At 43.1% G+C, this 24,789-nt stretch overlaps 1 protein-coding gene across 1 annotated transcript in view; it reads left to right on the forward strand.

The window, feature by feature from the left end:
- Positions 1-24,789, forward strand: part of ERGIC1 (endoplasmic reticulum-golgi intermediate compartment 1) — a 148,520-nt gene that overhangs the window by 28,491 nt on the left and 95,240 nt on the right. The window contains exon 2 of the mRNA XM_077472804.1: positions 22,274-22,335. Within this exon, the coding sequence (XP_077328930.1) occupies positions 22,274-22,335 (62 nt within the window). The remainder of the gene's footprint in view (positions 1-22,273; positions 22,336-24,789) is intronic.

The raw sequence follows: 24,789 nt of genomic DNA on the forward strand, positions 1-24,789 counted from the left end.
CTGATATTGGTGGGATCACTTAGGAGGGGCATTTAGTTTTCTTTGGACTGAATTTCGATTAGAGAGTGGTCTTAAATCTTTGGTCAGCTTCTTCCAGGCATAACCAAGATTTTGGCGATAAAGCATGTACATGTGGGGCACTAAAGTGTTTTTTGTAGAAGCAGATACTGTTAAAGAGATTGTAAAGCTTTGGATTTTTTAAATTAAAATAATTATGTCAAGCCATTGCACAGAGCAGCCCCGATCCTCTTCTTCTCAGGTCCCAAGATGGCGCTCCTGGCTCCCCTCTTGAGCAAGTGCCCACCATAGAAAGCGGCTTTCTTGATCCCGACCATACCTGTCTGTATCTATAATCACAGACAGCGTGGCAAGGCTCAGCCCAGCCCCCTGCTCCCTCATCATAGAATTTGATTGACTGCAGCGGGAGCTAAAGGCTCCCACAGCCATCAATCTGCCTTTGTGAGGGGGAGAAAGCCGAGAGAGTCGCTGCTCTCATGCATATCGGTGGATAAAAATTGGGCTCAAGTACAGTTGTGCATTCCCTGGCAGAAATTGTGAAATTTTGACATTTATACTGATCATGCCAAAAAACTGTCTTTGAACTCACACTGAGTTGCGGGAATTAAGCCGTGCAAGTTCAGCTGATTTCAATCCCGCATGTCAATCAAGATTTCGGCTGCGATTTCAGAGACAACTGTGCAGATTTCTGTAAATTCGCATCCCGATATAGCAAAAAGTAGTAGAGAAACAACTTTTTTGAAATCGTCGCGGCGCTGCATATGCAGCATTGTACCAATTAGAACGGTGCCATTGATGGCAATTGGCACCAATTTGACATGTCAAAATGCTTCATTGTGAACCAGGGCTTAAAGCGGAGGTCCACCCTAAAGTGGACCTTCCGCTCATTGGAACCCTCCCCCCCTCCGGCGCCACAATTGGCAACTTTCAGGGGGGGAGGGGGGTGCAGATACCTGTACAGTACAGGTATCTGCACCCACTTCCGGGATAGCTCTCTGCGGAAAGGGGCGTAGATTACGCCCCTTTCCGAAAGTCCCCCACTGCCTGCTGGGAAACGCACAGATCCCAGAGGCAGCGGGTCCATCCTTATTGCGCAGCGCGACTCGTGCATGCGCAGTAGGGAACCGGGAAATGAAGCCGAAAGGCTCCACTTCCTGATTCCCATACCCAAGATGGCGGCGGCAGCACCCGAGAGACGATCAAGAGATCGGCTTCGGGTGCCGACATCGCGGGCGCGCTGGACAGGTAAGTGTCACTATTTTAAAAGTCAGCAGCTGCAGTATTTGTAGCTGCTGGCTTTAAAAAAAAAAAAAAAAAACGCGGACTCCCGCTTTAAGGATAGTGATCATTTGAAATCACCCAAATGACCCTGATCCTAATGAAAAGTTGTTGAGTGGCCACCAGGCTCCTAACCTTAATCGCTTGCCCACTGGGCACTTAAACCCCCTTCCAAACCAATTCCAATTTTCAGCCTTTAGTGCTCTCACATTTTTGAATGACAATTACTCAGTCATGCAACACTGTACCCATATGACATTTTTGTCCTTTTTTTCACCCAAATTGAGCTTACTTTTGTTGGTATTTAATCACCACTGGGTTTTTTATTTTTTGCGCTATAGATGAAAATAGACCGAAAAATTTTGTAAAAAAATAAATAAAATGCATTTTTTTTCTTTTTGTTATACAATTTTGCAACTTAGTCATTTTTCTTCATAAGTTTTGGATAAAACTTATACTGCTACATATCTTTGGTATAAATAACCCAAACCAGTGTATGTTATTTGGTCTTTGTGAAAGTTCTATTCTACAAGCTATGGTACCAATCATTGAAAATTGATCACACCTGATGTACTGATGGCCTATCTGAGACCCTAACATGCCAGGAAAGTACAAATACCCCCCAAATGACCCCTTTTTGTAAAGTAGACACCCCCAAGTATTTAGTAAGAGGCATGGTGAGTTTTTTTTTTTTTTTTTTTTTAAGTCAAAAAATGTTTTCCACAAATTTTTGGAAAATGTATAAATGTCAATTTTTATATGATATTTCTAACACATAGAATGTACATGCCAAAAATTACACCCCAAAATACATTCTTCTTCTTGTCCCATGAATGGCGATACCACATGTGTGAGACTTTTCCACAGCCAGGCCACATACAGAGGCCCAACATGCAGGGAGCAACGTCAGGTGTTCTAGGGACATAAATTTCAAACCTATTTTACACTTTTGTGAGGCACGGATGAGCACTGATGTGGCACAGATGATCATGAATGAGCCATGGATAGGGATGGAAGGGGATGTATGAGCCGTAGAATGGGGATGGATCAGCACTGTGAGCACTTCAGATTCAGCCCACATTGCTGCACCCGCTCCCTCCTCTCCTTGCACACTGTACTGATCGGTGAGAGTGGAGGAGCTGTACCAAGAACCCGGTGAGCATGGACAGTCCCATGTGCGCGCCAGATTCTGAAAGGACATCATATGACGCCCTCCCAGAGTTATCTGACCATGCTGTAGCCTTCATTCAGCTATGGCCTGGTCAGTAAATGGTTAATATCATCAAGCTACTTTGGGGAGATCTTAAACGTGCAGTTCATGCAAGATGATCAAAGACTTTGCTTGGCTTGGAGGCATTCTGGCAAGATAAATGGGCAGCTATACCACCTACAAGAGTTCAGGGTCTCATAGACAACTATAATGCTGTTTTATTGATGCTAAAGGGGGCAATGCACAGTATTAAGAACTAAGGGTATATAGACTTTTGAACAGGGGTCATTTCATTTGCTTACGTGTTGCTGTTTTGTTTTATGATTGTGCCATTCTGTTATGACCTACAGTTACCGATTATGAATCCCATAAGAAGTAAAAGACGTGTGTGTGTGTGTGTGTGTGTGTGTGTGTGTGTTCCAGCTCACCCATGTATCCTTTTTAACAATGGTACATACTGTATATTACATCTTCAGGGGTATGCAAACTTTACTGTATATAACATCTTCAGCCTGGGTTCACGCTTGTGTGATGCAGATTCCGCATGTGATTCACCCAAGAATCTCACCACATTCCTGTGCACATAACTTGTGATGTCTGTGTTGTGATTTGAGCCATACATTTTTGTATGGCTCAAATCTCATCCGCACCAAAATGGTGCAGGGCACTTTTTTTTTTTTTTCTGCACGTTCATCGCATGGGTGTAAATTATTTTTGGCAATAGCACTACGTTGTGTAATCCTGTTTTGGGGTGTCGTTAATCTAACCTTGACACCCACAGCAGATCGCATGGATGCCGTGCAGTTGCAATACAGTGGGGGATACACACACGATTCAGTATTTTGGGAGTGTGGATAGCAAAAGAATGGCCAAGCCACGTGAGCAACCTTTGGTGTTCACTAAGCAGCAGGACAGTTGCTTAGCACGGCTAAGTTGGAAAAGATCTCTGTAGAAGCGGTGATGTGTGTGTGTGTGTGTGTGTGTGTGTGTGTGTGTGTGTATGTATGTATATGTGTATATGTGTGTGTGTATATATATATATATATATATATATATATATATATATATATATATATATATATATATATATATATATATAATATTAGGGATGCACCGAAATTTCGGCCGCTGAAACATATCGGCCGAAAATGCCCTTTTCGGCAATTTGCCAAAGGAAAAAACGGCAGATAATTGAGCCGAAAATAGGGCGGGCCTGGGGGCGGAACTCCGCCCCCGCCCCTGGTGCCGTCCATGATGGGGGTGAATAGCGCAGGAGAGCCACCGCCGTCTGGGGGAATAGAGTGCTGGGAACATCACAGCTTTAATTTCAATAGCTGTGTGTTCCCCGTCGCGCGCCGTCACACACAGCCCCTCCCCCTTGTCCGGGGAACTTTGATAGACAGATCACCTGTCCAGATTGAACGGGTGATCTGTCTATCAAAGTGCCTGCTCTCTTCAGTGGGGGGGCATAGCTGGCTGCATCAGTGGGGGGGCATAGCTGGCTGCATCAGTGGGGGGGCATAGCTGGCTGCATCAGTGGGGGGGCATAGCTGGCTGCATCAGTGGGGGGGCATAGCTGGCTGCATCAGTGGGGGCAACACTGGCTGCATCACTGGGGGCAACACTGGCTGCACTTATCTTTTATCATGTCGCCAGTCTCTGACCACCTCCTGTACCATGTCGCCAGTCTCTGACCACCTCCTGTACCATGTCGCCAGTCTCTGACCACCTCCTGTACCATGTCGCCAGTCTCTGACCACCTCCTGTACCATGTCGCCAGTCTCTGACCACCTCCTGTACCATGTCGCCAGTCTCTGACCACCTCCTGTACCATGTCGCCAGTCTCTGACCACCTCCTGTACCATGTCGCCAGTCTCTGACCACCTCCTGTACCATGTCGCCAGTCTCTGACCACCTCCTGTACCATGTCGCCAGTCTCTGACCACCTCCTGTACCATGTCGCCAGTCTCGGACCATGTCCCCAGTCTCTGACCACCTCCTGTACCATGTCGCCAGTCTCTGACCACCTCCTGTACCATGTCGCCAGTCTCTGACCACCTCCTGTACCATGTCGCCAGTCTCTGACCATCTCCTGTATAAAAATATTTTTTTAAAACAGTCATTTTCGGTATCGGTGCTGTATCGGTTTTCGGCCTAGTGTATTTTTCATTTTCGGTATCGGTTTCGGCACCAAAAATACCATTTGATGCATTATATATATATATATATATATATATATATATATATATATATATATATATATATATATATATATATATATATATATATATATATATATATATATATATATATATATATATATATATATATATATATACATATACATACACACCCCATGGAACTATGCAAAATATCCATACCTGGTTCCAATCCCAACCACGACACTACCTGACTGAAGTTTGCATGTTCTGCCTGTGTGGGTTTCCTCCTGGTACTCCCGTTTCTTCCCATACTGCAAAGGCTGGTAGGTAAATTGGCCCTGGAATGTGAGTTGGGGACCTTAGATTGTAAGCTCCTTGAGGGCAGGGACTGATTTGAATATAATCTAATGCGCTATGTAAATTGGTACCAATAATAAATTAATAAAATACCAGAAATGCATCTTTCAGTCTGAATGCAGGCTAGTAGAAGTTCGTTTTTGATTGGATCCACTTAGGAATTGCCATTTAAAAATAAGAACTCAATTACTGAATGTGGTGGGTGGTGTCATTTTATAATTACCATTTCATCATCCAGGGATTGGAGGTGACTTTTGTAGTCTATTTTTATAATCACCCACTCCGTTAAACCCACACAATTTTCAGCATACATATCCTCTCTTCATGCAGTCATTTCTGTCCTCCCACACACACATCCTCTGCCTGGGATTGTACCAGCCAGCCACGCTTCAGTAACAGATATTTGTGTCTGCTTAAATCCACTTATCTCGTTTTTGTTTGTCCCAAATTGTGAATTCTGTTCTTCCTGCTAGATATTGTAAGAAAGAGAAGTTTATGGAAACGTAAGTGTGTGTGTATTTGGAATTTAATTTGTTGGGTAAGCGGAAGTCAGTGGAGGGATTGGCAGAGAGGAGTAGCAGACACGAAGTGGTTGGCAAGGTGGATGAGCCTGGCATAAATGCTGGTAGCAAACAACTTGCATCAGGTGCCACCATTATGAGACAGAATAGTGGCTGGACCTCAGGCATTTAAAGTGTTTGTTAACCCTATTTGTTGAAAACTGCCAGCCGCTCTATTAGAGGCTGGCATAGCAAAATGTATAAATCCTTTCTAAAAACGAGCATTCTAAATGGCTTTTTACAGCTGTCTTAAGGCCAGTCACGTGACTCATGCCCGCTTTTCAGTTCCGATACACGGCTACTGCAGGAAGGACTGTGATCTCCCTCTGACGTCAGCCAGAGACGTCCTGCAGAATCCCTATCTCGGAGCTGTAAAGCCTCTGCGACTCATGTGACCAGCATGAAGACAGCTGTACATGGCTTTTTAGAATGCTTGGTTTTTGGAAAGAATTTACAGTGTGCTATGCCAGCCTCTAATATAGGGGCTGGCAGTGACAATTGTAGGTTTTTAATAGTGGCGGGGGGAGAGAGCAGGGCAGAGTATGACAGAGGGACGCACTCTCTGGTCAAGACTGAGTAGCCCTGGTTATCATGGTCAGCGCAGAGAGGGCATACAAATTTATCTTTTAACATGCTAGTTGCCTGGCTGTTTCTATACTTTAGGTGTTGTTGAGTTGGCATGCAGCTGAGACTAGTGCGTTGCACCTCTGTACCACACATCAGTGATTCGGACAGATTCATGTATCTGTTGAACAGGTACATGAAATTGTCATAGGAAGCTGCTGGCATTAGGGCCATAGTGTCCACAAGCACAATTCATTCACACCTTTTAGTGGAGTTTAGTGGAAACGTGTTCCTGCTCACGGTTTTTCTTCTGCGTTTTTCATGCAGAAATACGCAAGGTGAGGGTTAAAAAAAAAGATCTCAAAGTTGCATAGGAAAAGCTTCTTATCTAATGCGACTTCTGTTAGTTAACAGAGAAGTTTATGGGGCTGAAATTGCACTTGAGTTGGACCAGAGTAGTGTAGGAAATTTTCCAAAATTGCACTGGGCTGAGTAGCATAGATTGGGATGGGCACAATTGAAAACTATGTGATTCTGTCTGACTCCAGTTGCATCAGAAGTCGCACACTAATGTGAACCGGGGCTTATCAAATTTCTCCTAGTGTATTTGCATCACAACCAGGAGATGTAAAATAATATATAAATAATAATATATATTTATAAGGACCCTACTAGGGATACGGCTGCCTGTCTCGAATACCTATAGGGTACACCTTTTGTCTTGGTTTCAATATTAGTTGTGGTCATGTATACTGCTCTATCCACAATACAAATCCCATAGTCCCCACATCTTGGGAGTAACCAAAAGGAGGCGAAGTGCCTACATACAGTAGGACTTGGAAATCTGATCACAGCAACAAAAAAAACTTTTTTTGAGATTTAGAGGAGGCTGAGAGCAAGAGAAGATACTTTTTTAAGTTGAGAATACATACTTTGTGTGTGTTTTTTTTTTTATTTTTATTTTATTTTTTTTGTGCTACTTTAATTACTAATCCGTACTTGCTCTTTTGTACAGCACAGTCTCTTGGATGAGTTATAATATTCAAAGCATGCTTCGGAGTCTTGGTCCTAAAAGAATGTTCTCCTATGTAGTGTGTTTTTTTCACTCTATTCAGGCATATTTTGTCACCTATGTCCTAAAATCAACTGAAGTCAATATTCCTTCTAATTTTTGCATTGACTGAAAAGATTTTGAGGCGTTATTACTGTAGGGAGGGACCATTTAAGGATGTGGATCACTCGAGTCAGCACTCATTTCAAACCTTAAAATAGCGTCAGGAAGCTGGTGCTCACATCCCCTGGCAGAGAAGGTCCTTTTTGTCCTTTTCCTGGCGGCAGAGCAGGGGCTGTGCCTGAAGCAATGATTTTCCTCTCCCATGTAAACAGTACTAAAACCCAGGCTCTACCGTATTATGACGTGCAGGAGATAAAGGGTACATCATGTCTCAAAGCCAGTGTATCCTACACCGCCAGACAAGTGTTATTGAATTACCGCTATGTACTTTGATGTGCTACAAAGATGTGCTGTCTTGGGGTCTGACTCATTAAAAGAAAACCTAATATTACAGTTCTTGCCATGAGTAACCAGTAAAGTTACTTAATTTAATATATATATATATATATATATATATATATATATATATATATATATATATATATATATATATATATATATATAATCTCTCAAAATGAAAAAAAAAAATAACCTGCAGAGCTACACTTATACATACTTAAAACAAACCCCTATCCTATGATCTAAAAGTGCACCCAAACTGTGCTGTATTATAGGGGATATCTAAAAACGTATGTTGTGCCGAAGCAGCACTTTACATTTTTATCCTAAATACAGCCTCAATCATTTTGAATGTGCCTACCGTCTTTTCGTCTTTGTCTTCTGTAACTTGAGATCTCAGGCACTGTAGCCTCTGACTGTTAGTGGAACTTTAGTTAGACTGGTGCCTTTTGCAGGTATAGCTATTGATTACATTTAAAGTGCGTATCCTCTTTAAAATCCAGTAAGGCATTGTTTTTTTTTCCAGCTCTGCACAGCCTCCGTTGCTCTTTATTTTCAAAACTGTGCCGATAGTGAGTTGCTAGAGGCTGATCTGCTGACAGCCTAAAGATTTGGACCTTGTTCACACTGATGTGATTTCAGATGCGATTTGTGTTGCACTGAATCGCATGATAGGGGAAATATTGTTTCCCATGGTACTTGTTCACATCAATGCACCACAGCTGTAATGCAAAACAACATTGGGGAAGGGTCCTGCACCATTTTTTGGTGCAATGCAGTGTGGTTTTTATTTTATTGTCTATAGATTTTCTCATAGCCCCCATGTTGATCTTCCCCACCACCCTGCCCGAGTGTTTTGAGATGTAAATCTGTCAGTAACAATAAAAAAAAAAAGAGCCCGGCCAACACCACCACCCTGTCACTTGACACTCACTGAATGTCCCTGCCACAAAGTAAACAAAGTTGTGACATCTATAGGGGGCAGGTCTACTTAGCAGTAGGGGGAATCAGCCATATTCAGGCGGCGGGGTATTTTTTTTTTTTTTTTTTACCAAAAATATGTAGAGAAATACATATCTGCATAAACTGCGGAAGAAATTTTATTTATTTTTTTTTTTTTTTTCTTTATTTTTTGGGGGGGATATTCATTATAGCAGAAAATACATTTTTTTATTTTTTTTTTTTTTTTTTTTTTTTTTTTAATTATCCGGTCTTCTCCTTTTTTTTTTTTTTTGGTTTATAGCACAAAAAATAAAAACATGCAGAGCTGATCAAAGCTCTATTTGTGGGAAAAAAAGGACGAAAATTTTGTTTGGGTATAGCATCGCACAACCTCAAAATGATCAGTTAAAGCAACACAGTGCCAAATTGTAAAAAGTGCTCTGGTCAGGAGCGGGGAAAAATCTTCCGGGGCTGAAGTGATTAAACACTAGTGTAGAAGGCATAGAGATCAGGAGAGAACAAAGACAGGCCCTCTGCTGGCAGATTACTGGATCTACACTGGAAAGTGAATCTAGGTAGGATGCATGATGTATTTTAGGTACTTTTTCTGTGGTGTGATTTGAACTTATGTGGCTATCTGTTAGCAAGTCAGTAATTTCTAGTGTCTGGATGGTGTCAGCGATTTAAATTGTTAGATGATTGGATGACTAATTGTCTGAATTATGTACCGCACAAATGTGCTTCCCCTAGTTTTCAATGGTCTCGTCAGATAATAAAAACTAGGACATGCATGGCTGAGGAATGATTTCACGCCTTTATATGATGAGGCTGGAATTCCATATTTTGAATTCTGAACCATACATGAAATGGAATAACTCTCTCTGAGAGCATGCAATTAGGAGAAGCAGATCAGGCATTGCAGATTTATCAATTTTTTTTAAAAAGCGTGTGCTTGAAAATTTTAATTTTTCCTGTTTTATGACCCAACTAAGACTTCAAATGAGGGGATTCTGAAATTCTAAGGATTTTCTGGGTTGTAGAGACTCGCCCTGCTAGTGAAATCCTGGTATTGCTTCATGACTATTAAAGATCCAGTCCCCAGCTCAAAAAATTGCAGGTAAAAGCACAGAATCATTAACTGCTACCTGCCTGGTTCATTGTAAAATTTCATTCTGGCGGGGACCCTATTGTTCTGGGTGGACATCATATGACATCCTCCCGAGAACTTGTCCGCTCTCCAGCACGATTTGTCTTTGCATTAAGGTAAAAAATCTTCTGTATTCAGCTCCCTCCTTATACATACTTGAGCCTGCTTTTGATCCAGAATTGTGCACAAGAGCAGCAGCTCTCTCTGCCCTCTTTCCTCATTGGACAGGAAGGCGGCAGCAGGGGAGCCATTGGCTCCTGCTGCTGTCAATCAGTAAGCAGAGCGGGGAGCAGAGCCAAGCCAGGCTGTGTGTTAATGGACACACAGCGCAGATCAGGATCAAGCCCCCATGTGTGCCCCCATAACAAATGGTTTGCTATAGTGTGGGGGGGGGAGGGGGGAAACCAGGAGGATTGGGACTGCTCTGTGCAAAACCACTGCACAGATCAGGTAAGTAAAAATGAAAAATTAAGACCGCAGCTACTCATACTGCAGCTGCTGACTTTTAATAACAGGACACTTACCTGTCCTGGAGTCCAGCGATGTTGGCACCGCTGCTGTTTACATCAGCTGTCAGGTGCTGCCATTTCTGGTCCCTACTGCGCATGCAAGAGTCACTGCTGTGCTCGCCTACTGGCCCAATGATGGGGGGGAGGAGGAGGGAGCCCAGCTGCTGATGTAAAGCGCCACTGCTCGGAAGTGGGGACAGGATACCTGTCAGAGGGGTATCTTCCCTCCCTCCCCCCTTCGAAAGATGGGACACCCGGGGGAGAGGAGGAGACAAATAAGTGGAAGTTTCACTTTTGGGTGGAACTCCGCTTTAATGCCTTTTTTTTATTTTATTTTTCTTTGAAGGTGCTAGCAAATTAGATTTCTTTATGTAGCCATTTTCTCTAGCTCAGCCAGTTTCCCCTTACCCAACTACTCCACATTCCACCATGCTACATAAACATTTATGTAGCTGCCAGGGGAGGAGTGAAGGGCTATAGTATACTCAGGCATGTTTTCTATTCTAGTCCAAACCAAGCCTGCCAGGAAATGGTCATCTGTAATTGGCCAATCCTCTGCAGCCAGGCCAGTCCTCACCCCGCAGCCACACCTAAACAAGAGACATGTATATGTGCCACTGAAGCAGGGAATTCCTTGGCTGGTTATGATTGGCCCGGTACACTGATGGACTCGCGTAGGAACTAGGATCTGAACACACCCAAGCGTACTATGAGTGACCGTTATGAGACTCACATCCAAGATTGTGTCAGTCTCCAGGCTTTTTAAATGTCTACACAAGGGAGACTTTTACAGGTAACTGACATGCATAAAATGTTAAATGTACATATCCAGTGGGAAGCTTGCTGCCAAAGTGAATGTACTTTTGACTGTGGCCCTTTTGTGAGCACCATTCTGTTTTACTGATTGGACAGTTTGCCAAGTATGGTAACCGTATGGCAAGAACCTTCTGTTGAAACCCTTTGTGTTACTTCAAAAAAGGGTCCCAATTAAACATCCTTTGCCAATACTTTTTGATCCTAGCTACTTTACAAAAAGATTTCTATAGACTTGTTGACTGGGCATTTGGGCTGCATTCATCTACTAGTGATCAGGATACCTATCTTCAACATGCATTTTCTCACCCTACACAATTCTAGACTACTTCGTGTGTGTGTGTGTGTGTGTATATAGACTTCTACTGCTTAAGACTGATGCTGATTTCAAGCCTGGTATGTTACCTTGTTGATTACTGGTAAGTAAATGGAATGGAATCAATGTTTTGGCAACTGGCGATCCTTTGTGGGCAGAAGGTAATGGCTTGGTTCATTGAAACCCTAAAACCACATTTTTAAGAGTGTTTATTCTATAGCGGATTATCCCAAGAAGTTTAACCTCATGCCCCACTCATTGCATCCCTCAGATTAAGGTTCTTTTAACAAGCTCCAATTGTACACTGTTCTTCATTTGTGAAACACATGAGCTTAACCTTAGGATAAACTGCTTTAGCAATGGTATGTCAAAACCTTTTATTAAAGTCCCTGCAGATCTGTGCGAAATCAGTGAGCTGTCAGGTTGCTTGGCTCCTGGCCCATGAAGTCGTTTCTGTGGACCTTTTTCTAATTCAGTTTACGTGGAGGGAGTTGGATGGCTGGTTTATTTTGGAAAGGGAAGTGGAAAAAGAAAGCTGCTGTGTCCTTTTTTTTTTTTTTTTTCTGGGCCATAAGGGATTTGAATGGCGTAATCTTGACACTGTCATAAATAGATTAAAGTGGCCTATGAGGGAGTTGGTCTGACCCTCCTGACTTGGCTCACACTGCGTCAGCGCGTTATGTGCCAAGCGAGGCATTAGCTGTCTTACCTGCCAATAGTAGGCATATAGCAGAACAATGAATCTGTGTGTAATATTTCAAAATTACGCAGATTTTTAGAATTTAACATTTGTTACGCATTCTATCAAATCTGCATGATGTTTCTGCTTTCAACCCTAATTCTGTCCACACTGCAGCTGTACTATAGTCCAAAAGCTACTTTTTTTCCTTAATTTATTTAGCTGCAAGTTCTTGGATCTCCCTTCCTGAAAAAGCCGCATATTTTCTGTGCTCTGTTTGAAGGGTTCTTGGTCAAATTTGACTGCAAATCCAATTGTCAATTTTTTGACAATTATATTTACTATATGTACTTTTTGTCTGAGCACCTTTAGAACTTGTTTTTTTTAAACAATATAATGTCCTTTTTTTGATCTAAGTAAGTTGCATTCAAGTGGCATACAGAGGTAGCCATCTTGCTGCTAATAAGAGATCTGTAATTTTTTTTTTTTTTTTTGCTTGATGGAATTTTCCACTTACCATCTGTGGAGATTAGTCAATGTTTTGCGTTAAGGGATGAAAAAATAACCTTGCTGGCTACTTAAGCATATGAACCCTGATGGTGTTGCCTACTTATTTAAAGCTGAACTCAAGGTATGGGCTTTATTGCATACCAACATTGGTTCAGATGGGGCCAATGTAAGTATTTATATCACTGGAAAAGCTGTCAATCATTATAGCAGTCGATACGACTACAGTAATGACCATGCTCTTTCAGGCCCTGTGCCAAACGATCTCCCCTATGCACACTGCCCACAGAGGGTCACTGGCTTGGCACTGCTGCCATTCTTGGACTGCTTTTTATTTTTGAATCCTTGAATACAAGGCATTCTCTGATTGCATGAGATGTAGTTAGTAGCATCACTGCACCTCTTCCAATTGCAAATCTGGTTGCTTTTTTATTTTTTATTCAAGTTGGAGTTTATTTTTGGTGGACATATTTTCTATTGCATGTATAAATTAGCCACTGTTGAATATGAACATATGTGGTGGTTTAACCACTTCGGGACCGCCCACGTTGATATACGTTGGTCTTTTGACTTTAAATGCCGTTGTTATGGTAGCAGATGGCTACTATAACCCCAGTATTTTCTTCAACGGCAGGCGGTCTGCTTTTAGATAAAAGTGGGCTCGGCGGCGGATTCGCCGCAAGATCACTTTTATCGGCGGCAGGAGAGGTGAACACCAACATCCACCGCCACATACCGGTCATCTCCGCCCTTTGCCGGAGTCGTCGGTAGCAGCGTAGACGATTCGATCTTTTCCCCTCAGAGGCAGGAAGTCGAGTGAGGGAATGATGACCTCCACTCAACTCCATACCATAGGATGACAGAAGCGACGTCAAACGTCACTTCCACCCAACGGCCTCAGAGACAATTTTGCTTTATTGAAAGAAAAAGTATTTTTTTCTTTTTGCAATTAAGTGTAAATGCGAGACCTGAGGTCTTATTGTCATGCTTTTTTTCCTATTACAAGGGATGTTTACATTCCTTGTACTAGGAATAAAAGTGATCCCAATTTATTTTATTTTTTTAAAGGGACAGTGTACAAATTAAAAAGTAAAATAAGAAAAATAAATGAGAGCACCCTGTCTCTCTGTGCTCTTGCACAGAAGCGAACGCATACGTAAACCATGTTCAAACCACACATGGGGAGCAATAATGCTAGAAAAAGACCCCTGTAACTCAAACAGGTAACCTGTAGAAATATTTAAACGTCGCCTATGGACATATTTGTCAAGTTTGCCATTCTATGAGTGGGAGCAATTTTGAAGCATGACATTTTAGGTATCAATTTATTCAGTGTAACATTATCTTTCACAAAATAAAAACAAAGTTTTTAAAACTTGGTGCCTTTTATGTTTTGTGAAGGTTCTGAGGCCTGTTTATTTCAGCTCTTGAAGCAAAGAAAAGATGAGTGTTCTATTAAGAGTCCATGGGTTTTAAAAATACAGTTGTTTAAAATATTTCCATTCCAGGTAAATATCCACACAAACGTTAGGTTGTGAACTGAAAAAGTTCAGTCTGGCGGTTTTTGTCATGATTGTAGTGCTGACCCTGTAGGTGCTGGGGTTCTTGATTTGTTTTTCATACATCCTGGGACACAGAGTTGGGCTAATATTCATTACCTGCTGGGTTATAAGTCATCTCCAGGTGAATGGACACTGGTAGACCAAAGGTCTTTAGACCAGAAGTAATCCCCTATATAACCCCTCCCCTCCCTTACAGGAAGTACTTCTGTTTTTACCAGTGTCTGCAAGGTGGATGGCATGTTTGTTTGTTTTGAGCTCTCTGAGCTCCAAGTTTCTAGTCCCACAAATGGTTTTTAAATGAATCAAGGGATTGACCGATCAGATCCATTTGACACAGACTTTATATGCTTGGATAAATGGTAACCTAGCCTCGCAAAGAAGACTCAAGATCCTGCAAGGTTTTGCCTGTAATGCAGCCTCCGGGCGCTGGACACTACAGCACTGCAAGGCATTCTTAAAGGGTGCTATACAGGTCCAAGGGAGTGGACCCTAAACATGAAAAGGGTACCCAGTCCTTGAAGGTCCTCAAGTGACAGGAACCCACCGTGAAGGATGAAGATTGGGCTCTTAGTTTCTAAGCTGCCCTGTGCCAGGACGGGTAAGTGACAGGTAACAATCAGTTAAGCTAGCTAGAGTCTGGACACCTGTGTGTGGTGACAATACGGGGAGTTTTTGGGCTAGCTGTGGGTGCTTGCAAAGTGTACCCTTTTTTTTTATTTTTTTTCCCTGTGTCTGGCTGTGTTTTTTTTTTTTTTATGTGTGATGGTGCGCCGTGGCGCATTTGCGTTCGCAAAAGCGCTGCTGGGCTCAGCAGTTTATTAATTTGGCAGCCATGGCACACGCAGCTTCGCCGCACATACGCTGTAGCCTTTATCTGGATACGCAGAACGTTCCAGCACACAGCCAGCTTTTTTAAAACTGTGTCTGCCAAGCATGCAGTGCTTCCAGAAGGCAGCTGTGGGAAACAGAGCAGGCTCTGAACCAGGCATTTGCATTGGTTCATTTCTCCTTAACCGGGTCAAGTGAGTCACCAGGTGTTTCTTGGCAGCATTGTTGCATAGGGTCTCCCTTCTAAGGTGTGTTAATACTACACCCATGTACCACCTTTTTGTGGCTAGTAAACATCTTCAAAAAAGAGAAGCGGGACTAATACTACAAGGAAGGGCACACCTATGTCATCAGTAGTTCTTGATGAACCTAGTCGTATCCCTAGTGTTGTATCTCCTGAAGAACCAGAGGCTTCTGGGCAATCTGAGCTGCTGTGCCTATCTAGGATTGTGCCTACAGTCAACGCTGCTGCTTCTCCCTTTATCACTAAGGATGAACTGTCCTCAGCCCTAGCCGGGTTAGAGCATAGGGTTGTTGGCATGATTGCCTCCATCACGCAGAGTGGCAAGAAGCGTGACCGATCCCCCTTTCCCAGAGGCTCCTAGTCTGGAGCAGGAATAGGTTGAGGATGGGGAAGAGCTTAACGCTCAGGATTCTGTGGATGGCCTGGCGGATGAGTCTGCTTCCGAGTAATCTGGATAAGAAGATATCCAGTTGGTGTCTGCCTCTCAATTACAGAGGCTTTTGATCCTGACTCTTACCAAAATGATTTATTCTGCCTTTAAGTTGCCTCTTGCAGAGGTTATTGAGCCTCCATGGTCCTCTTTAGGATCTCTGAGGCCTCTTCAGGCCACACAGGCTTTCCCCTTACACCCTCTGTTGGAATAGGCATTGTATGCTGATTGGGAACATTCTGACAGGATTTTTGTTCCTAAGAGGTTCTACCTGTTATATCCCATGGATGAAATGTTTGAGAAGTGGAGCATGCCAGCCATTAATGCAGCAGTCTCTTCTTTAAACAAAAACTTAACTTGTCTGGTAGATAACGCACAGGGCTTGAAAGACACCGTTGACAAGAAATTGTCCTTATTGAAGACTTCCTTTTTTTTTCTTTGGCCAGTTCAGCTATTCAGCCAGCATCGTTGCAGCAATTTGTATCTGCCAGTCCATAAAGGATCTGATCAGACGGCCTGACAGGCCTAACCAGGAGGATGATCTGCCTAAAAAATAAGGCAGATATTCCTAGAGCACTGTGTCTTGATGTTGTGCCTTAAAGGATTCAATACAGCAGGTTTTCTCGTTTTGGCTCACTTGTCTGTATATATGCGCAGACTTTTGTGGCTTAAGAACTGGTCAGCTGAGCTTCCTTGTAAGAAGTTATTGGCAGTATTCCCCTTTCATGGGGAACGTTTATTTGGTGATCATTTGGACAAATATATCTAAAAGTTTTCCAGAGGGAAGAGTTCTCTACTTCCTGTGAAGAAATGCACCAAGCTTCCCTAGTTTTAAACCTCAGGGACTGCTTCCTCAAATGTCTCAGCACTAAGGCAGTTCTGCCGCCAACAGGGCACTAGAGCCAGGGGCAAGCCAAGGACCAGAAAAAGCCCTGGGTCCAAAATTATTTTAAACCCAGCATCAAGCCCTCCTTTTGAGGGGATGCCCCCACTCTATTGGATGGGAGGAAGGCTGCTGCAGCAGAGCTTCAGGGCTGCCCTATCAGGATTCAGTCTGACAATGCCACTGCAGTGGCCTATATAAACCACCAAGGCAGTACCAGGAGTCATTCAGCTCTGAAGGAGGTGAACCACATACTAACCTGGGCAGAGGGACATCTATTGGCAGTCCATATCCTGGGGGAATGGTCCCTACACCCAGGGGTGTTCCAGGAAATTTTCCAATGTTGGGGGTGGCCAGAAGTCGATCTGCTGGCATCCAGGTTCAACAAAAAGCTATAGAAGTTTGTCCTGAACAAGAGATCCTCTGGCAATCGGAGCAGATGCTCTGGTAGTTGCATGGAGCCAGTACTCCCTGGTTTATGCTTTCCCTCCGATCCCTCTCCTTCCATATTTGTTGCACAGGATTTGGAGAGAGGGAGTTCCAGTCATTCTGGTGGCACCAGCCTGGCCCAGAAGGCTCTGGTTCCCAGAGATTGTGAGTCTGACAATAGCCATGGACGCTTCCATGTTGCCCTGATCTACTGTCTCAAGGTCCTATATTCTACCCCAATTTACAGTTTCTAAATTTGATTGCATAGCTATTGAAGCCAGGGTGTTAAAGGACCGTGGCATCTCAGGTGGTGTCTACCCTAGTGAATGCTAGAAAAGTTGTCACTAGGAAGATCTATCATAAGGTCTGGAAGACTTCTATTGCTTGGTATGAAGCAAAAAAAATTGCATCTTCGGAAATACGTGATTGGGGGAATTTTCTCTTTTCTATAATGAGTTGTGGAAATCAAATTTGGCTTTGAGTACAATCAGAGGTCAAGTTTCGGCCCCATCAGTATTCTCCCAAATGCCTTTAGCCTCCCATTCACTGATCCGAACCTTTATTCTGGGGGCAACTCACTTGCTCCCCCCCCATTAGGTCACCTATATGTCTTTGGAAATTGAACTTGGTGCTGTCTGTGTTACAGAAACAACCATTTGAGCCTATCAAGGAAATTACATTAGACTTGCTGACTTGGAAGCTATCCTTCCTGATGGCCATCGCCTCAGCTAGAAGGGTGTCGGAGTTGGCGACCCTTTCGTGCAGGGAACCATACTTGATCCTTTACCACGACAGGGTCATGTTGCGACCTGTTCCATCCTTTTTGCCAAAATTGGTGTTTGCCTTTCATTTAAATCAGGACATTATTTTGACTTCTTTTTTTCTCTCAGCCTAGTTCGGCACAAGAGACGACATTCTTTGGACGTTGTCTGGGTAGTCAAGGTTTATTTGTCTAGATCTGCGGAGATCCGGGGATCAGACTCCTATATTTGTTTTACGAAAAGGACCCAAAAAGGGGCAGGCCTCCAAAGCTTTCATTGTCAATTGGTCTTTCAGGCCTATGGTCTGAAATGTAAAGCTCCTCCCTTTAGGGTGAGAGCTCATTCTACCAGGTGTGTAGGAACCTCCTGGGTTTTTCACCATCAGTTATCTGGCTCAGATTTGAAAGGCTACTACCTGGTCTTCAGTGCATATGTTTACAAAATGTTATCCAGTTGGATGTTTGAGCAGCCGGGGATTCAACTTTCAGCCGCAGTGTACTGCGGGCTGCCGTATAAGGTCCGATGGCTATTGTTCAGCAGGGTGTTTGTAAAATTTGATATTTCTCAAAACCTAATCCCTGCAGAACTTCATGCTATACAAATCTGCCCTCCTAAAATACAATTCCTGCCTCCATGCTGCCAAAAAATGTTTTTTTTCTCACTCCTATTAATACTTTGTCATCCAGTCCTCATCTGCTCTTCTCTACCTTTTTTTAAAATGGTTTAAACCCTTTACAACCACCTTTGCTATAATAAGGCTTACCTGTAGGTACCATAAATTTCTCCTAAACTTGCACAGTTTAGGAGATATTCGCTGTATACGCATGTCTACATCATCGGCACATACGCAATGAAGAAACGGCTCGTATGTGCCATTACTGGCGGCTCCCACGTGCAGACATGATGCCTGTCACAGCGACATAAGGGGGGGGGGGGGGGCACTGCAACAGCTTCATTCTAAGGTAAGTATTTCATATTGTGCTAGTATGTAATGAATATTGGCTCATTATGTCTTTTTATTTTTATTATTTTTTTCTTGCAGGTTGTGTTCCCCCCCCCCCCCCCCCCCATGGTTTACAACCACTTTAAATCTCTGCTTAGTCCCCCAGCCACACCAAAAAAAAAAGATTGATGCAATAAGTGAGGGCACCTCTACTGTACAGATATCTTACCCACTTAACTTACCCTGTCTAACAGCATATTCAACAATCTCCTTTTTTTTTTTATCTGGCAACTACTAAAGGGGTTACCAAACTTTTTTTATCAGATGCCCACCTAACCAATGGATCCCTGGATCCCTTTTTCCTCAAAACTACTATGGTCACCCTCTTATTTCCTATGCTCTCACATCTTCAATCTCTCCCTATCTACTGGTACCTTCCCTTCCCCACTAAAGCATGCACAGATCACAACCCATACTTAAAAGCCCACACTGGACCCCACCAACCTGAACAGCTTAAAGAGGAAGTAAACCCTGATGGGTTTACTTCCTCTTTTTTTCCCTGCAAAGGTAAAGCATAATGGACTACTATGCATCGCATAGTAGCTCATTATGTGTCACTTACCTGACACAGGAGCCAGCGAAGTCGCCGCTGTCCCCTGTAGTCCGCCGCATCCATGTTGCTTGTGGCGTCTCGCAGCTCCGACGAATCACAGCGGCGCAACCGCGATGACGTCACTCCCGCGCATGCGCATGGGAGTCGCGCCTCGCAGCTCCGCCGCTGTCATACGGCGAAGCCGCGATGACGTCACTCCCGCGCATGCGCACGGGAGTCGACAAATTTGGCAAATCCATTCTTGGATTTGCCGCATTTAGTGCGCATGCGCGCCGCTGTCTACGGCGCATGCGCCGTAGACAGCGGTGCCCATTTTCGGGCAAATATCTCCTAAACCATATAGGTTTAGGAGATATTGCTTGGACCTACAGGTAAGCCTTAATCTAGGCTTACCTATAGGTCCAAGTTGTTTGGAAGGGTTTACTTCCTCTTTAAGACCTATCTCCTTGCTCCTATTCACCTCTAAAATTTTAGATTGCTTAGTCTACAATCATCTGAGCTCCTACCTCACTGAAAATAACTTTTTGACCCCTTACAGTCTGGATTTCACTCACAGCACTCCACAAAAACTGTCCTACTAAGGCTTCATGCACACTGCTGTGGTAAACGGACATTTAGGCCTAATGTACAGGAGACGCTGAGGCAACCTCTTCTGAATGATTTATTTTTATTTTTTTGACCGCTTGAAACCGGTATTATAAAACGCCTGTTTAGCCACATTTGCATGCCGTGTTTAATCGGGTTTAGCGGTGTTTTGCCGCGTTCATGTCTAGGAGCATTTTATTTCAGGTGACAACATCATATTTGTATTATTTAACTATTTTAGCCATTCTGTGAGACCAGAGTGAGTAGCAGCAGCTGAGAGAGCAGCAGTGTACTTGTATCCACCTCAGTTTCAGTGCTTTTACTATGGATCCCATAATGATAGGAGGAAATGCTCCTGACGTTGCTGTTGAGGCTGGAAAGACATCGGAAATTGCGTGCGAGGACCAGAGTTCTTCGCTACTGGACTCATCGATTGATTGCGCAGCGCATGTCTGTAGGATATTTTTCCAACATGTATGTACAGCAGTGCTAGTGGTGTGTTAGCCCTTGTACACACGGTCGGAGATTCCGTCGGAATGTTTCCTATCGGACCGTTTTGTCGGATATTCCGACTGTGTGTGGTCTGCATCGGACTGTTTCCGTCAAAATATCAGACGGACCAATTTTTCCAACTTGCCGGTAAAATTTTTCCAACAAAATGCTCCAATCGGACATACTCCGATCATGTGTAGCCTATTCCAACGGACAAAGTGCCACGCATGCTCAGATCAAATTCCTAGACCAAAGCTATTGGCTACTAGCCTGAACGTAGTCCCGTCGTAACAAAATAACGTCATCACGTTATGTACAATCGGATTTTCCGACAACTTAGTCCGACCGTGTGTATGCAACATCACTTCCGGACCTCTTCCGAAATTAATCCGTCGGAATTACTTGGATTTGGTTGTCGGAATCTCCGACCGTTTGTACAAGGGCTTAGACTGGATCATGGGCTCATTAGGGGTATATAAATGGTCTATGAAGCATTGCAAGCAATTACAAGTTTAAAAAAAAAAAAAATTGTGTTTTTCATCATTTGCTATCATTTTTAAGTTTTTGTAATGTAAAAAAAATAGAGCACCTTTTTAAAAATGCTTATAAACGAAAACGCGGCTAAACGCTGGTACCGCGTTTAGCATTGTTTGACATCGGAAACTTCAGCGCCTGAACTCATTTTTTTTTTTTTGCCTTCAAAAAAAGAAAGAAAAGCCTCTAAACGCAACTGCCTAAAAACTACATTAAACAACCTGTGTACATGTACACATAAGGTAACATTGGATGAGTTCAGGAGCAGCTGAAAAAAGCATTCAACTGGCTCTGAATGTCCGTTTACCAGCAGCAGTGTACATGAGGCCTTAGGCCCCCGACAGCGCTGGTAGCTCCTCTCTGCAACAGTTATCCACGTTGAAGAAGCGCTCTCCTTGGTGGACACCCATGCGGGTGCACTTTCGAGTCCTGCTTCTGCATATATTCCCACAGAAAGCAGGACTCGGCCCCAACGCCCGCATCATTGGATTTGATTGACAGCAGCGATGGCTGCACTGCTATTAATCTATTCAATCAAGAGCCAAGACAACGGGCAGAGAGGAAGAGCATGTCTCAGCCCAGGGAACGAATGGGGTCAGGTGAGTAAAACTGGTGGGGGCTGGACAGTGTCAGAAGTTTTTTTTCACCTTTAATGCATAGGATGCATTAAGGTAAAAGAACACAAGGTCTGACAACCCCTTTAAGGCAAAACTGAAGACAAAACATTTGTTTTATTTTTATATAGAGTAAGGGAGGGTTATAATCCTATCGTGTATTTTTTTTTTTTTTTTCTATTGTTCAAGTCCCATTGGGGAGATTTTCCTACCCTTCTACTTTTCAAAGCCACAACAGGAAGTGAGGAAATCTCTAGTAATCACCAGTTCACCAGGACTATGTCACCATTCCTGTTTTGGACATTTGAGAGATTCACTTTCAGACTTTGTGAGAACTGTCACCAGGACAAATAGAGAGGGTGAATCCATAATGGATACCGCAGCCCAAAGCTGTTGGGTGTTCTATTCCGTCTTCAATCTAAAACGAAAAAAAAAAAAGAACAAAATAAAAACTACAGGTATATGTTTAATATCTAAGATGCATACTATTTTATTTGGCCTTTTAGACTGGGAATGGGCAGATCTATGGAGCTAGATAAACGATGTATGATAAAGTAGGTAGTTTTTTGTTTTTGCTTGAAACCCTTTTACATGTGGTAGTGGAAGAACATTGATTCCCTTCTGACTTCTGGAATGGGAAATCCAGAGACCTGTTGTCTGTTTTCCTTCTTCTTAGATTATTTTAAATGGTTCTGTTACATGCACTGATGAGCTTTCTTTCATAAACCAAATGTATTAATGTAAACATTTTTATATGATTTCTTTTTTCTTTTCTTTAAGGTTTGACATCTACCGGAAGGTACCCAAAGATCTCACACAGCCAACTTACACTGGAGCCATCAGTGAGTAATTCTAAACTTGCAGCTTTTACTATATCGTTTTTCAGGAACTGTAAAGGTGAAAAGAACCATCTTGCGTTACGCCTATTCAGGGGCAAAGTGACAAATTCCACTTCTAGGCCACTACCCTCACCCACGGATATTCCCCATTTGCTGCACTCCCCAATGCTCCTTTGTCCTGTACGAATGCTAAGCAATACCTAGTGTAGCACTAACCCCCGAAGGAGCTGCTGGTTATTTTTGGGCTTACCGTTACCTTCCGTTCTCCTTGTTGTACGTCTAGGGGATATCCCGTGGTAGATGTCCCAGTAACTTGAGACTGACAATAGATCCACTTGAATGGAGTTTATTTGCAAAACTCACAATTGAACAGTCTTTCAACTTGGGATCAGATGGTTGGAAAGGAAGTTTAGGTACTCTTAGTGTCAACGTCAAAACATTAAAGAACTTGCTTACCTTGACTGCGTCCAGAGAATAGCCATTCACAGCTGGATGGTCACTCAGGTTGGACAGTCCCTCTCTCACAAGGCCTAGCAGCCAACTTGGTGCTTACTCAGGGACAAGTGTTTTCCACAGATGTTGTTGTAGAAATGTACAAGATAATGTCTCTGCCACAGATGTTGTAAAACCCGTAAGAAAACTAAGCTGTAGATCACTTGTAGGATACCTGGATCTTTCAGCCTGCTTGGCGATATCCACAAGACCGGATTCTCTCGGTTACTTCAGCCCTTCCAGGCTCTTGCTAAGAAAAACCAACCTGTACATGGTGTTCTTCTGAAGAGTCCTCCCCTGGAATGCTTGAAGTACACTGGGTCTCTCCTGAATCGTAGGCACCCAACCACCTCAGAATCCTCCTCTAGTTTCCTTGCCTCGGGCTAGTCGGCCCCGAAACAACAAGTCGGGTGGATTCGCAGCCCAGGCCATAGCCTTCCTGGGGGCTGGTCAGGAGGACCAGGACCATCTAGTCAGCACATCATACTGGACCAGAATCCCGAACCACGTGACGTCCGCATCTTAAGTACCCTCTCCCAGAAAGCACAGCGGGAGTGCCCCTCCCACTGGGCGGGCACCGAGAGAGAGTAACTTAAGCACTTGACCAGACCATAGTTCCATGCCTGCCAGAAAAGACAGTGCCCCCTGTGGCCAGGCTGAACATCTCAGTCAGACTGATGCTGAGGCCCAATTTAGATAATTACACCCAAACCAAACTGCATTTTAGGCAACTTTACAAAAACCGCATAGCGCGTGCTCTTCAGGAGCCGCAGCTACGCTAGTATTTCCAGGTATGTCCTGCATGTGACATCTTTGGCTTCATCCTAGGATATACAGTTGTAGCCAGGGCTGTTGGATCAACAGTCAAGCCTAAACACTGTCACATAAGGGAGAGAGCAAGTCCTTAACCCTGTGTCAGCTCATTGTCTAGACATGGGGCTCTCAGAAGTGACAGAGCAGCTGGAGAGTGCAGGAAAGGTATGAATCCTTGAGGGAGTCCCTATCAAAAATTTCTATCATGTTGCCCTGAATATGCAAAATTCTAGATTCTCTTTTTAAAGCCACCGGAGGAGAGACGAATAAGGTAAGTGCTTATTCCAATTCCTTTATACAAAACAAGCATATAACCCCTGCAGGGGGGTGGAGATGTTTTAGAGATAACTGAAGTTTAGCTTTTTTATTTATTTATTTTCCCTTTTTTGCATAGCTAATCCAAGTTTCTGAACCTGAGAAAACGGTAATATCAGCTTAAAATTAAACTCTCATTCCAGTCACATGTCTCCTTTCTCCTGGCTAAGACATTTCTTCCTGGTATTTTTTTTCTTTTCTTCTGACATCAGAACTGATTTGCACAAGACTGATATGTGAACAATGGCCTGCTTGTGTCATGTAAATTAATCTTTTAGGTTGTGCTTACCCGTGGCCAAGAACAGTGATTACTGAGAGTGACGCAGTAACTACTGTTTTAGGAAGTGTACTTTTTTTTTTTTTTTATATATAAAAGGAAACCTTCACAAAGATACATTTTAATTTTTTTTTTTTTGTTTTTTTTTATTTAAATAAAAAAAGTTGGATCCTTCATCCTTCTAGTTCCAGACATCTATAGGGGCCAGGAGATTTTTTTTTTAGGCATTCATATATTCTATTGATCTCAATGGGGGAAGGTGGCTAAGATTTAATTGCCTTCAATGCCCATAATGTATGGAGTAAATATTAACCACTTCAGCTCAGGAAGATTTTACCCCCTTACTGACCAGAGCACTTTTTACAATTTGGCACTGTGTCACTTTAACGGCTGTTCGCTGTACCCAAACAGAATTTGTGTCCTTTTTTTTCCACAAGAGCTTTCTTTTGCTGGTATTTGATCACCTCTGTTTTTTTTTTATTTTTTGCTCTATAAACAAAGAGTGACGATTTTGAAAAAAAACAAACATTTTTTACTTTTTGCTGTAAGAAATATCCCCC

Source organism: Lithobates pipiens, unplaced genomic scaffold (genome assembly GCF_037356315.1).
Source record: "Lithobates pipiens isolate NorthernLeopardFrog02 unplaced genomic scaffold, aLitPip1_a1.2 Scaffold_8, whole genome shotgun sequence".
Classification (NCBI taxonomy): domain Eukaryota; kingdom Metazoa; phylum Chordata; class Amphibia; order Anura; family Ranidae; genus Lithobates; species Lithobates pipiens.